Source organism: Drosophila montana, unplaced genomic scaffold, assembly GCF_035044405.1.
Source record: "Drosophila montana isolate Dmon_TW-CO22-7 unplaced genomic scaffold, ASM3504440v1 contig_1455_1, whole genome shotgun sequence".
NCBI lineage: Eukaryota > Metazoa > Arthropoda > Insecta > Diptera > Drosophilidae > Drosophila > Drosophila montana.
In genome coordinates this window covers 1640276-1656218 of record NW_026996406.1, presented here as the reverse complement: position 1 = coordinate 1656218, position 15943 = coordinate 1640276, and the positions used below count along the sequence as shown (strand labels likewise).

Here is a 15943-nt window from a genome sequence, read left to right as displayed (position 1 = left end):
AGGGTATATGCAGGCTACGACTATTTCACTTTATAAATATCGCTCACATTTCTCTCAAAATGGCAAAGGAAAGTTATTTGTGTCGTTAAAGCCTTGCGCTTTGGGATGCGCGCAGTTTTATGTGCCATATTTAAGCTCTGAAAATTTCATAAAGATCGGACTATAAACGCCTGAGTTACTCAAGACAGCCGTATCCCTAAATAGCGTGGGACATAGAGAAGAAGAAGTTCGTGATCATGCAAAGAAGACAGCTAGAATGTTTGGCAGCAACGGCAGCTTGTCCTTACATGCAGGGTATCTCCTAGTCGGGCACTCCCAGCCAGATCTTACACCTCAGCTGTGGACAAGGAGCTCTCTGTGCTGCACTCTCCAGGGCACTTTAGGGCCCGCTCAACTCGAGCCCAGTTGGCCGGGCAGCTAACGTAGCTGATGTAAGCTAATTTGAAGCCAAATTATACGCACACTTGGCGCCAACTGCACGTGTTTGTGTGTGTGTGTGTGTGTACAGTGCCACACAAAAGGATATGCAAAAGGCTCTGCGTGATACTCGACCGCAGCGTCAAACAACTGGAAAGCAGCCCTAGTCGAGTGAATGGGGGGCTCGGGCAAATCGAACATTTCCAGCAAATTGCTTTTGCATAAAGACTGCCGCCACTTGTCGAGCCACGCCCACTCTCTCCCAAAGAGTTTTCCAGCTGTAAATGCGCTTCACGTGCTCGCTGCGAGAGGGAAAGGGGGGCGAATGCAGCACAATTATGTGCGCCCAGGCTCTGTGTGCTGCACTCCTGCCTGCTGCTGCTGCCTGACGCATTTGGCTAATATGCGGCCTAAGTGCAGTTAGGGCTTTTTTAGTTAATGCCAAATTAGAGGCGTTTACTTTGCACGTTGTCCTTTTTTACGCAGCATTCGACGCTGTTTGTCCTCGCACAATGTGGGCGATGATGATGATGATGATGCAGCAAAGAGCAAAAAGAAAACACTACAAATTAGCTATTTAGAGTGCTACTTCTGGCCGAAAATGGAGCAAAACGTGCTCAACAGCTGGCAAACTATATAATTTACCGCCAACAAAGTGCTGCGACAATATCTCAAGTCGAGCTCTAGAGACTAGCTTTTAACAACTTGACAAAGTTTTATGTATAGGCTAGAAATTTAATATCTATCTGATAGGCTGCATTTTAACATATTTTTCTGAGCGTTGAACCAGTAAGCGAGAAGTCGCTGGTTCAAATTTTATACAATTTGTTAGCATTAAACATATTAAAAGGAAAAACAACTTTGATATTCCTTGACTATTCTTAGCATTCCTTGACTATTCTTAACCAACCTCTCTGCGAACTCCTATGAAGAAGGAAGTTTTATATTTTGTGATATATAGAGATAATATACATATATATAAAATAACTGACAATTCATAATCCAGCAAGCAATATTTTGTCTATAAATAATTTCTAAGCATTTGCTTTTATATTGTTAAAATTGTGTAACATATAATTTATGGGCCAGCATAATGCTCAACTGTTGCGTAAATGTTGGCGCCTTAATATTATATAGCCAGTTGTGTTAAGCTTAAAGAAAATTGGCGCGAGGGCAACAATTTTCCAGCGATTGCAGTTGCCTGTGCCCAACCATTTTTCGACTGTCTTTAATTGTGCGAGATGCCAGCCAAAAAGTATCTATAAGATACAGGAGACAGAGCACGCGCTCGTCTGTGGCTGGGTGTGTGTGCGAGTGTGTGTGCGTGTGTGTGTGTAACTGTACCAGGCCAGCGTCACCTGCTGCTGCTAGTTATAAATATTGTATCGCCAGAGCCAGGCCTCATCTCCAAGAGAAGCAGCAGCAGCAGCAGCAGCAGCAGCAGCAGAAACTGCGACTCGACTCGACTCGACTCTTGTGGCAGTTGCAAGCGCGCTGCTCAGCTTGCCTCTATCTGTGTCTGTTTGTGTGTGTGTGTGTGTGTGTGTGTTGTTGATCTGTTTGTCTGTCTGTCTGTTTGTTTGTAATTGCGTAAACATACTCGTACATATTTTATTTTATATTTTATTGTTTCGCTTCGCTGCGCTGCGCCATAAGGGCAGATACCTATAATTTTCTTATGTCTTCGTACAATGAAAACACAGCAACTACAACAACAACAACAACAACAACAACGGACAACGGCAATAATAATAATCATCATTATCATCATCGTCATCATCGTCGTCATAAAGACAACAGTCACCGACTTCGTCGTCGTCGTCGTCGTCGCCAACTGAACTAACGACACATATAAATGTGTGTACCCTACAATAAATGTGGAATATAAATAAATAAAATATAATGAAAGGCAGTCAAATAAATGAAAATGAAAATAACAAATGAAAATGACAAATGAATATGACAAATATAACAAAACTTAACGCGCAGCCGGCGCAGGGAAAACAAATGACGCGCGCGGCGCTGGAACTGGAAATGGAAATGGAGCTGGAAACGGAGCTGGAGCTGGAGCTGAAGATGTAAAACAAAATGTGAATGTGCCTTGAAAGTGTGAATGTGAATGTTGTTGTTATTGTTGTTGCTGTTGTTGTTTGTTGTTGTTGCTGTCTTCAATTTGCTGCCAATGGAAATTGTCTTTGTGGCGGCCAACGACCCAAACAGAAGATCTTAAGACTGTGCTGAGAGAATGAGGTGTCAGGAAGCAGGCAATTAAAAGGAAAGTCAGGATGATATTTATATTATATTGGATGAAGAGAACGAAAAGCAACACATGGACGTATATCTAATGAAATCGAATGGATGGAATGGAACAAGCGTGACACGCAATGGAAGGAAATGAAGATAGGCTTTAGGTTAATTAAGTAAATATTATCGGGCAAATAAACATCCAATATTATATTGCTATGGGTTCCACATAACAGAAAAACAAGTCGAAAATGGCATGGAACAAAATGAAAATGGGCCAATAAGCCAATTGAAAGATCTAAGACTTTTGAAGGAAGAGTGAGAGAGTAGGAGAGGCAATGAAGAGGGAAGTCAGGATGATATTTATATTATTTATATGTATATTCAATGATATGGAATGAAATGGAACGGAATGGAATGGAACAAGCGCGCCACTAACGGAATGAAACGTATAATACTACAATTAAACTAGGTTTCAGGTTACTTCAATAATATGAATATTATAAACACTATAATATTTTGTTAAGCGTCTTTTAATGAAATGGAACAAAATGAAATATGGCCAAGCAGAAGATCTGATAGACAGAAAGAAGCATTAAAAGGAAAGACAGGATAAAAACTCCTAAAGAAACAAATGGAATTAGACCATGAAATGATATAAATTGTAGTTAAATTGAACGAACAAATATGAAATGAAATGGAATGGAACGTAAGTGAAACGAAACGTAACGGAATAAAATGAAATACTTTGGAATATGCAAATGCTTAAGAATATTTGTTATTTCATTTATTTCCGTTACATGGAACTAGTTCCAAGTAGCTATAAATGCAATGGAATGAAATGGAATAAGAACAATGAATTGGGAGATTAACTTAAGGTTAACAGCACACTTCAAGTGCCATAAAATATAATGAAAATTGGTTAGAAATTGAGAAAATGAAAAAGAAAATTAGCTGAATGCGTTTGAGCTGTGAAAAAGAATACAATTTGTTGGCTGACTCAAAGAACTAGTTCCGCATGTCAATAAATCGAATGGATAACAATAGAAATCGTCTCGACTTGCACCACAAAAACCCAAAGCTTATCGGGGAAATTGAAAAAGACTCGAAGAACTGCTGCCAAATACCGATGACTTGTAAAAGACGAATCCTATGGAAGATATGTATTATTTGTGTGGTCCGAAAATAGACTTTCTAATTGAAGTTATTTGTTTTTGTGTATTTTACGGCCTAGATAATTATTGTTTTTATTTAAGCCACAAATAGCACGACATTGACGTAAAATATGAAGACCCGTATTTATATAACCTTTATGGCACTACATATAATCGGTTTTTATTTAAACAATCACCGTTGAGCTGTAAATTGCGTTACGGTCTAAAGATAAATTATTCCAAGTCATTCGCGTCGAATCTATGACAATGGAAATGTTTAAACTAGCCCATTTAATGGCCTGCCGATTAGCTGGTATCGTGTTCTTTATTTCTTCTGCCCCAAAACTACATTGTACACGGCAACTATACATAGTACATTCATACATATATTGCATGGAGGAACTCAGCTCAGTTGAGCTGTCTGGCCATAAAGTACACATATAATAATATTTAATGGAGAAACTGCGACTGTGGGCGAATCTTATCAGCGAAATTACTTTCAAAAGGCTGGAAATCAACACAAAAACCCAAGATTACAAATTGTTATTATTATTATATTGTGTATTAGTTCTGGCCCGATAAGATCTATCACGGTCTCTAATACACATCCGTTTACTTTTTATTATTATTATATTTTCTTTTCTGTTTTTTTTTCAATTTCTTGTTGTTGTTTTGCCTTTTGCCCCTCAATAAAATAAATTAGTTATTTATTTCTCGAGTACAAGTTCTTTATAGTTGACTTTTTATGGCGCTTTCCAGATGAAGAAGCAGAGAGCTAATGCACAGCAAATTATCGAAAGAGTGCCATAAATTATAGTCCGCATTTGTTTTCCGCACGATTGCATAAGAACAAGATTTCTGTTTTGCCTTTACGAAATCTTTGCCCAAATAATAATAAAAAATAGAATATAAAATGTTAGAAAATGCTTTTAATTTTTATTAAGCCGATAAGAGGGAAACCCAAAAATAAACCCCCAGCCAACTGATATTTTTTCACACTCGGTGGTCTTTGCCGGTTAGATCGAAATTTTTATGTTAAACCCCGAACATAAATTTGATTTATTTGCTGCCTGTGCTGAGGGGGGGAAATCAATCAAAGCGGCCTAATGAGCCGCCGACACAGCCCGGAAACAGTTGACATCGCCGAGACCTCCCAAGACCCCCCGAAAACCGATTCTCACGATCCCCAAAGCCCGGCGTCTTCTCTCAACAAGTAGCTAATGACCTCTGCTCTGAGCTCTGGACTCGGGAGTTCAAGCAACCTGCTTTGCATAAATCGACATCTTGGCTTAAACACAACCAAACAGACTCTGCGACTCGCACATTACAGTTATGACTAATGCACGAGACAAAGAGAAATGTTTGCTCTCCCTCTCTCGCTCTGTCTCTCTGTCTCTGTCTCTGTTTCTTGCCAGCTGCTCGCTGAGCTGTCAAAGAACTTTTCCGCACTTGGCAATTTTCAGTAATTTTCTTGCAAAAACAATTGCTGGCATAAAAGAAAAACCAAAATGGAGCTGCCAACGTGAATGATAGCACCTGATATACCCTGTACATATATGAAACTTCTTACAACCTCTTCAGTCATACTGATTGACTGACTGATGATCAACTAACTGCGTTATTTATACATCAAAAGTTCATATCTACAGATACATTTGATAGAAGTCCTGCCCGATTGACTGATTGACTGACTTATTGATTGATTGATTGGTGATCAAATCTCTGCTGCTTATACGTTTTATAAATAAAGGATGATATTTATGCATACACTGGAAATAGATCGTACCTATAGATAAATTACAAAGAAGTTCAGGTTAACCCTGCCTGATTGACTGACTGATAGATTGATTGATTGATTAGTGATCAACTGTCTGTTGCTTATAAGCTTTATAAATAGAGAATATTATGCATATAAAATTTCGTGTCTGTAGATACATTTTAAAGTCATTTGAGTCCAGAAGAAACCTGTCTGATTGACCGATTGATTGATTGATTGGTGATCAATTCTCTGCTGCTATTATGTTTATACATTGAATAAAGTTCGTATCTACAGCTACACTTCGAAGAATTTCAGAACAAACCTGCCTGATTGACTGACTAACTGATTGATTGATTGTATGCCTCTTAAAAGATTTTTAAATACAGGATGATATACAAAATTTCAAGAAAGTTTAGAAAAAACCTGCCTAAATGACTGTCCCAAAGAAAGCCAGCTTCCAATTTGGCCTAACTACTACTTAAGCAGCTTAGCTGATATGCCCTTTATAAGCTCCCGCACGTGGTATGCACACACAGGCGCCTTGCTAGGAGAATCCACCAAAAAGTCAAGGAACTCAAGTGAGCGTCACACAAAATGATGTGTAAACACGGCGAGCACAAGCAAAGTGTGAGAGGGGGAGAGGGAGAGTGGGAGAGGGAGAGCGAGAGCGAGACAAGAACTGGCTAGCAAATGTAATACACAGATGCCAGGCACAACAGACACTCCCCTGCCCTGCCCTGACACCACCCCCCCCCCCTCTCCCACGACGAGCTACTTATTCACAGCAGCCGCGGCATTTGCTACTTCGCGTAACTTTTGCTGAGTGCCTGGTATGTCAGCGCTCTCAGCGCGCTGTGTGTGCGTGTGTGCCTGCGAGTGTGTGTGCGAGAGTGTGTGTGTGTGTTTGGACTACAAAATTTCTTGTGAATGAAACCTCAGCCAAGCTCTCGTTCTCTCACTCTCCCGCTCTCTCGCTCTCTCGCTCGCTCGCTCCCAGGCGAGTTCAGAGAACAAGTGCTTTGGCAAAGTTGCGACTCTATTAAGTAATAGGCGCTCAGTTTTTTGGCCAGCGACTGGCACCTACACGCATTTCCGCACGTCTCTCGACTGTGCATTATTGTAAGGGGTTGGACGAGAAGGGGGAGGGGGGAGGGGGGCGGGGGGTCTGCTTGCCACCACGGGGATTTCCCCAATGATGATGACGATGAGGGCGACAACAACGCGACTTTTTTTTCTCCCAAAAACTTTGACTTTTTCTCTGCTTCTTTCACTTCTTCTGCCTCGTTTGTTTTGTGCTTTGTGTTGTTGTTGTTGCTGTTACTTTTTCTGTTATTACAATTTTCTCTTGATTTCATTTCAATAAACTAACAGAGCAACAGTAAATTGCGCCAGCAAAAAGATAATTAATCGCAAAAATGAAGAAAATGGTTGCCATCGTTATTTCAAACCTACCTACCCGCCCCGCCCCCCTCTCGTCTTCCCCCTCCTCTTGCGAGCAAGTCTCAATTATGCAGCAGCTGCTGCTGCTGCTGCTGCTGCTACATATTGAATACTTTGTTTCTATCCATGAATATCCACAGCTCAGCATTCATATTCATAAGCCACACAACACACACACACACTCACTCACACACACACACACTCGCACACCCCACTCGGCGAGCAGCGACTGCGACAGCGACGCATATATGCATTATTTATGCCACAAATCAAAAAAAAACAAATCAAATACAAATACAAATACAAATAGATATAGAAATACTTACAATAACAACAACAACAACAAAATGCATATGCAGGCATTTCTTAAGTGCAAAAAAAATAATATGAACAAAATACAAAAACAAAAGGAAAAACAAAACATTTAAAACTCAATGTCAAACGTTTTACATAAAATAATCTTTAGCTGCCAGTTCGAAACTAACTCAAATAATATTTAAAATAATGACGAGTCAGCAGCCAAAGTACACTCAAAGAAAAACTCTACACACTTAACTGTAATTATGTACGATTAATTTTTAATATACATATAATTGCTGCCTGCTCTTAAGCTTAATTTATATGAATAATATATGTATATATAAAATAGTGAAACAAAGCTCGAGTCGGGCAGAGATTAGTCCAAAGCTCGATTCAGGCTTTTATTAATGGAACACATGAGATGTTCATACACCAAATCAGCGAAAAAGTAACCAGTTTAATGGTTTTAAATGAATTCTTAAGTTAAGTTTAGTTGCAGCAAAACGTCTGCAAACGGATTTACAAGTTCTTAAAACAACAGCTCATAAAGTTAAATTAAATATTGAATTTGCTGCGGAATTATATATATATTTTATATATATATAAATAGTATAATCAAAACTTCTAACTAACAAAATGTTGAACAAACTTACTTTAATATTGTGTTACGAGTGCAAAATCTCTTGAATATATCTATGTATAAAATATGAGATATATTCTTAATCTAAGTAGCAGCTATTATATTAAGTTGATATATATTTCTATGCTCTAGACTCAAGTCAAGATATTAAGATATATATGTCTATATATATTATATATCGATATATTTTTATATCTTTATCTATATCTATATATATTTACAGAAAATATGCTAGACTAAATGCTAATTGCAACAATTTCAACAGCTTTTCCCTATCTTCTTTTAAACTTTCTACAAATGTTCTTGCTAAGCATTTCTCTCAGTGCACGCAGCGTTGCATTTGGTGGCGCGCAATCAAAGTGGAATCAAAGCCGCATTAGTTGAAATTATAGAAAAACGCAATGCAACTCCTTGAGCTAAACGAGACACGAGACAAATATTTGCCCGGCTTTTGTTTGCATTGCCATCAATTTTTTTTCGTCATTTGTTTAACTAATTTTAATGTTTTATTTGTTGTTGTTGTTGTTGTTGCTGTTGTTTTCTTCTTCTAGTGCCCATTTTCTTTGCTGGATGCGTGCGTTGCGCAATTTGACGTCATTAGCATTAAATGTTGAATTATTTTTTCAAGTCGTTGACGCAGTTAATGTCAAGACCCCAGAGTCTAGGCCTAGCCCCCTTCCCCCCCCCCCCCCCCCCTTCCCCTTTCCGCTACCCGGCACTTTCGACTGCAGCGCAGTTTCTTATACAAATAGAAAATCGGCTTTAATGTGCAATCTAATAGAAATAACAACCAATGTTGTTGTTGTTGTTGCAGTTGTTGTTGTGTTAATTCGATGTAATAGGCATGCATTTATGCACTTTTCCTATTTTGCCGTTTGTTTGTTTATTTTTTGGTCACACGCGGCGTATGCGCATTATGTAAAAATAATTCAACTCGATCGCATGCCCCTTTGGCCAACTGAACAATCGGTCCAAATGCCAAGCTACACACACACACACACACACACACATAAATATATATATATATATGTTTTGCATAGCTGCAATTGGGATACAATATACTTGGCTAGTTCTTTTTGGCATTCTTTCGTGTAATTAATTAGCCAATTAGTTAATTATAATCTATATATTAATCTATTAACTGATTAGGCGTCCGCTCAAGTAGCCATAACAATATAAATTGACCGCCATCAAGATTATAATTTTTAATTTAAGCAATTATTAGTCGCGAATCGCTAATCAAATCAATTTTTTTTAATGAACTTTGTACTAAACGAAATAGAAATGTTTCTGGCACATAAATGAGGCGCCCAAAATCTTATCAATCAAGTGAAAAGTAGATGAAGCGGCAAAAACCTGAAGAATTCTGGAGCTCAGGAAAATTCTGCTGATTAATCTGAACTCTTTTCAAGTTCAGAAATTCTATTCTTTGTTCTGTTATCACAATTTGAACTTCCTAGTTTCTCAGCTTTGATTTCTCTTAGCCCAAAATATAGAAAATGCAATCAAATATTTGCTAAAATTCCAAACATTTCCTTTTGATTGTATGTAAAATATTAGATAAATCAAATATGATATATATAGAATTTTAATACAATAAAATGTGCATATTCTGCTCTTTACTCAAATCAAGTAGAAATAAAATCCCTTCAAAATCAACTTATTTGAAGAACTTTTGATTCAGGCCTCAAATCCAAAATTCTAGACTCTTTGAATACCCTAAGAAATGTTGTGCTTCCATTGTCAACATTTTACGCTTTAGTATGCAAATGAATGAAGCATTTTTACTTAATCCAAGTCTTTATTTTCTTTATATTTTTACTTTCTGCTTTTTTTTTATATTCCTTCATTCGTAAACACAAGGCTGGAATATAGAACTAGAAGTTTCTCGTTCTGTTGTTATATTTGTTGAATTTGCATTGTGTGCAAGTGCATACTTGCATAAATTTGCATAATTCTTAAATCAAGTATTTTCTATTTAAAACAAGGCTCAGATTGCTTGAAATTTGACTGAGGAATACTTGGTATGAATTCAAGAGAGTTTAGATAGATATTTCGTGGGCATTCTTTAGATTAAATCTAACTTTACTTTACTTAAATTAAAATTTTTTTGTTTAATTCCTAAAAATTATAAATACAATCCATTAATGTGCTGCATTTTGAACTGAGAACTGTTGTATTTTTCTATTATTTGAAGTATGTAAATTCTTTTATCAGGTTTTTTCTACTTTATTTCAGACTCAGACTTATTCTTGATTCAAGAATGTTCGCACTGATTTCTATAAACTTTAAACTGAAACTAAAAGGATTTCTTTTGGTAAGTGCGCAGATAATATCATAAGAACTTTAGTATTTTCTTATATATCAAATTTGAAAATTCTTTTATCAAGAGTTTTTACCTTAATCTCAGAATCAGATAGTTTCATACTTAATTAAAGAATGTTCGGATTAAAATTTCCGAGAGCAAATTTTCTTTGTTTCTTTCCTCTTTCACTTAATCCAAGTCATTTTCTCTTATGTTAAGAACTCTTTTCTCAATTTACAACTAAAATATGAACTGAGGTACTCTCTATGGTTTCAATTAATTTTCTTAATAATTTTAGAATACTCTGTCTGATTTCTATTGACTTTCGAATTGAATTAAGTAAGTTTCTCTGCGAGTTTTATATAATATATATATATTCAATTGGAAGGCAACTCACCCGCTCCTCTTCGCGTATCATCTCAGCTATTTCCGGTTTGATTTCCATGTCATCGTGATGTCCGCCCACCGAGGAGGCGCTGTTGCCCCCAACGGCTGCGCTGCCCGGCGCAGCGGCGCCGCCAGCTGCGGCTGCGGCGAGAGAGGCGCCCAGAGCGCTGGCCATGGCCGCGTGCGAGTGGGCCAGCTGATGCTGGGCGGCCAGCTGTTGGGCGGCGGCGGCAGCCGCATGATGGTGCATGGACGAGGCGCTGGCCGGCGGCGGCGGGGCCGATGCCGATGCCGAGGCATGATGGGCCGCAGCGGCCACGGCGGCGGCCATGTGTGGCGGCAGCTGCGACTGCGACTGCGCCTGCGCAGCGCCAGCTGAGCCTTGGTTCTTGCCGGTGGGCGAGCTGAGCGCCGCGGCGGAGCCGTTGCTGTGCGCCGTGGGCGGCGGCGGCGGCGGCGCCGGAGAGCAGCTGCGATAGGTTGGATTGCCAGCCGAGGAGCCGCCCGAAGCGGCGCCGGAACTGGAGCAGGATGTGGCCGAGTTGCCGGCCGTGGAGGCGGCCGAGCTGCTGCTGCTGGACGCGCTGGAGGCACAGCTGGGCTGCTGCAGCGCTTGCGGATTGGGCGATGCGAACGGATTGCGCACAATTGTCGATGTGGTCATGGCCAGCGGCTGGGTGGGCGTGCGCGTCTGCGTCTGCGGCGACTCGGCGCGCAGTGGCAGCGGCAGCGGACTGGGCGTGGCATAGCTGCCGTCGCGGGAACGCTTGCGCTGGCGCTGATTGAGATTGAGATCCAGCGCCGAGTCGCCGGCGCGCAGCTTGGCCAGCAGCCGGGCGCGTTTGGGCGCCACATGCTCGTCATCCTCCTCGCTGGCTCTCAAAATGGCCGCAGCAGCGGCGAGCTCGTCCTCATCCTCGTCCTCGTCGTAGACGGTCATGCGCTGCTCCGGCAGCAGCGAGGCGCCCGCAATGCCCCCCGATCCCGAGGCCGAGGCCGAGCTCGAGCCGGCGCTCACCTCGGCCAGGCCGCGTATCTTGAGCGTCTCGGCGACCTTCAGCAGCGGATTGATCTGATCCTGGCACACATTGATCTCGCCCTTGTACATGAACTCGACCAGAGCCTTCAGATCGCACCAGTTGACGTCGCGCATAATGATAATCGGATGCTGGCAGGGATTATCGTAGAACAGAGCCTGAAAGTACGGCGAGCAGGCGGACAGCACCATTTTGTGCGCCTTGATGGACTGGCCCTCGCAGGCGAGCGTCACGTCCACGAAGGATTCGTTTTGCAGCAGCTCGTCGAAGACATTCGTCAGGTTCGACTGATAATTGTTCCAGCGCAGGCAGAACTGTTGATTGTCCGCCGGCGAGTTCTTGCGCTCAGCTGCCACGCCCATGCCCAGGCCAACTCCGACTGGTGCCAATTTCTGGCCCAGCTTGGGCTTCTGCTCCTGCTGCAGCATTTTGGCGCGCGTTTGTCCAAATTCAAAGAGCCCGATGGCCGCCAAATTGTGCGCGACCAGCGGCTGCGGCGAGACGGGCAGCGAGCGGGATTTCTTGGCGCTCAGCTGGACGCGCAGCTCCGGGTCCAGCGGCTCGCTGTGGCCCACCACCTCGCTGGAGGTCAGGGGGCGTGGCGGCGGCGTCAGCGGCTGTTCATGGAGCACGCTCGGCTTGTCCAGCTCCTCCACCTCCAGCTTGACGTCCAGCTGCTGTCGCTGCTCCTGCTGCTGTCGCTCCTGCTGCTGCTCCTGCTGCTCCGTGGACGACAGCTGCTCGTTTGGGGCTTCGTCCAATGTTTTGTTGACCGTCTCGTAGGGCCTTTCCCTTTCCGTATCCGTTTCCGGCTGCACTTCCGGCTGCTTTGGCAGCTCGGCATTAACCATTGTGTAGTCGCTGGGCTCGTACTGCTCGCTCTCGAGCTTCCTTTCAAAGTCCATGATGTCCTTGGTCATATCCATAGTTCTGCGGCTTTGCTTTTACTTTGACAGAGTTCCTTTTTTCTTCACAGTTCAATTCTATTTCTCAATTATTTAGCACATTTTACAGCTTTTTTTCTCTAGGCAGAGAAATTGTTTTTGTTGTTGTTTTTGTTGTTGTTTTTCAGCTGCAATAAGAGAGAGAGAAGAAAAAAGCACACAAAATGCTAATTCGTTAATTTCAGTGAAATCGCTGAACAAACGGAAATCTTACAAATCAATAAAGATAAGTAAAAGTTTCAATGCAAAAACTAGGAGAAAAAAAACTCTCACACTTTTCTCACATATTTTAATTTATTTTAATATTTGCTTTAATATATGTAGATCTCGCTAGATAAAATATATATTGTTTTTTTTTATTATAATTATTATTAAACTATTAAGTCGAACTTTTGGCTATCGAATAATCTGCGCTTCGCTTAAGAAAATACGACTTTTAAGTTAGAACCAGCAACTTTTTTTGTTCAATTGCCTCAGTGACATTTAGTGAGCTCTGCTAGCTAGTTTTATAATTTAAAAACTTTACTAAAAGTTAGATCATACTTAATTAAGAAAATGCACATATCAGATTTGAACCAGCAACTTTTCTTGCTCGGCTTCCTCAGTAACATCCCGTTGACTCATTTTTTTTAGCTGGCTCTTTTTAAGTTAATAGAAGTTAGATCTTAGACTAATATGGTCTTTGCCTAATAAAATACCTCTCTGGGCTTGAACCAGCAACTTCTTTTGTATATATTCTCTTGTTCTCTGGCATGACTCTATTAAATAAGGTCTCTCTCTCTCTATTATCTCTCTTTATCTCTATTTTTCTCCCATTATCTATCTTTCTCTCTCTTTATCTCTCTCTTGCTCTCTCTCTAGCTCACTATATCTCCTTTTCTCTCTTTCTCTTTGAATCTATTTCTCTCTCTCTCTCTATATCGCTTTCTCTGTCTATCTCTATATAAATATATCACTGTCTATTTTTCTCTGTCTCTCTCTCTTTCTCTCTCTCTCTCCTATCTCTCTTCCTTCTCCTCTCTCTTTCTTTCTCTCTCTCTCCTATCTCTCTTCCTTCTCCTCTCTCTTTCTCTCTGTATCCCTCCTCTCTCTTTTTCTTTCCCTCTTTCTATCTCTCTTTCTCCCTCTCTACCTTACTCTCTCTCTCCCTCTTTATCTCTCCTTTTCTCTCTCTGGTGCACTTTCATTTCTATTCATTTTCTGCAACTTCAGCCCCTGCTCCCCCTACTCCCACTCCCACTCCCACCTCCCCCTCATCTGTCTCTGTCTCTGCCCCTGCCCCTGCCCCCGCGCCCCTGGCAAATTATTATTTTATTAGCTAAGCGCACATTTATTTATGTTTCATTTCGGCCTAATTTATTATGGAGATTTTCCAAACAATTATTGCTCCGCACAGACATACATTATAGCCTTTGCTACATATATACATATATACATATATATATCTATAGCATTATCTGTTTTATCTGCTGTGTATGCATAAATATACAAATATATATATATATTATCTTTTCATTTCATTTGTGTTTCAGTCTGCGTCGCTTTATAAACAAGTGGAATACATTTATATTTAATTAAATATTATTATTTATGGCCGCTCAGCACATTTGCGTAATTATATTTATTTAAATAAATGCGCTCATAGTATATGCCCATACATATATTAATGTATTTATATTTATATGTGTGCATATGTATGTATGTATGTGTGTAGCTGGGCATTTAAATAAATTTATTTTGTTGCGGCTGTTGCGCTCGAGGGGGCGGCGGGGCGGGGCGCGTGAGAGTGGGGGAGGGGAGGGGGGCCGCTTGTCTAACTGCGCGTGGGAGGTCTGCAGAAATGTTTCACTTTGTCGCACAGAGAGTGTGCGTGTGTGTGTGCGTGTGTGTGTGCGAGTGTGTGTGCGAGTGTGTGGCAATGCAAACACAGTCAGCCATAAAATTAATTTATTTTTATTATTATTGTTATTGTATTTCTTTTGCTGCTTCTTTTGCGACTGCGACTCTCTTGTTTTATGTTTATTATTTCATTCCAATTAAATCTGCTGACTGAGAGTCGTCTCTCTTTCTCGATATTTCCCTACCAGAGGGTATCATACATTTCTCATCTCATGCGTAACGCAAGCTGGGAAATTAATCCGGGAAATTGGTCGAAGCACGAAATTGAGAGATCGCACTCGCGTTGAGGTGATATAAACATATATTATTTATTTAATTTAAATTTTAAATATACTTTCGCAGAAATAGTGGGTTGGCTGATATACATAATATATATATCTATATATATTTAATTTGTTTTTAGTTGAGAGAAGAAAATATATTTGTTTTTAATAAACTTTAGGGTAGAGCAACATGCACGCTTTCGCAGATCCCAAAGAGTCGCTTGTCTATAAAAAATGGGCTGAGCAGGAAATTTAAGGGATCGAACATCTGTTAAGGGGATATACCCTATATACCCTATACCCTTTCGATTTAACATTCTATTTAGCCTATTTACATATTCTTTACTTCTTTTAATCCTTTGATTGTCTCTTTTCTAACTATTCACATTCCAAAGTAATCTAGTTTCTTTAGATTATTTTAGTTTTTCCTTTCTAATAACTTTCTTCTGGACTTAAGACTTTGCTCTTGAGCTGTGAAAAGGGACATAGCCATAAATAATAATTAATAAAATAAATGAATTAATAAACAAGTTATATAAATAAATAAATAAATTAATAAACTAATAAATAAATTAATTAACTAATCAATTAATTAATAAATAATTAATAAGTAAACAAATAAATACATATATATTTCTATGCGAGGCATCCTTTGTGAGAAGTGAGTTTGATATATGTCAATATTTTGTGTTCCCCAAGATATCTCGCCCAAACTCAGCTGAAAAGAACTTCAAAACTCTTCGCACCTAACAGAAAAAAACCATCTCAAATCGAACAACTATATAGTATATATAGTATATATGCCTCTTATGGCAACAATCTGACGCAAAGAAAGCTTTTCTTTCAAATCCTTTCCAAGCCCCATTTATTTGAAGTGTATCTAAACTTCGGCTTGCCCTTCTTTCTTCTCTTCTTCTTCTTCTTATTATTATTATATTTATAATGCAGAATGCTGCCCAATTTAGCGCTCAAACAACAACAACAATTGCCATAAGAAAATATTCGCTACGCTGCGAATTGTTTTTTTTTTCTTATTATTTTATTTTATTTATTGTTGTTGCTGGCAACTTTTGCCCCTTGTTGTTGTTGTTGTTGTTGTTGTTGTTGTTGCTGATTGCTTTGCCATTATAACTTTTATTTATTGTTGTTGTTGT

General features: G+C 39.9%; 1 protein-coding gene across 2 annotated transcripts in view; it reads right to left on the bottom strand.

Annotated features, from left to right (window-relative positions):
* The window catches only part of bab2 (bric a brac 2), a 38765-nt gene extending 26019 nt beyond the window's left edge, over window positions 1-12746 (bottom strand). For both annotated transcript variants that reach the window (XM_064685123.1, XM_064685133.1), the window contains exon 1: window positions 10657-12746. In XM_064685123.1, coding sequence (XP_064541193.1) covers window positions 10657-12609 — 1953 coding nt within the window. In that variant the 5' untranslated portion in view covers window positions 12610-12746. The remainder of the gene's footprint in view (window positions 1-10656) is intronic.
* Window positions 12747-15943: the final 3197 nt, after the last annotated feature.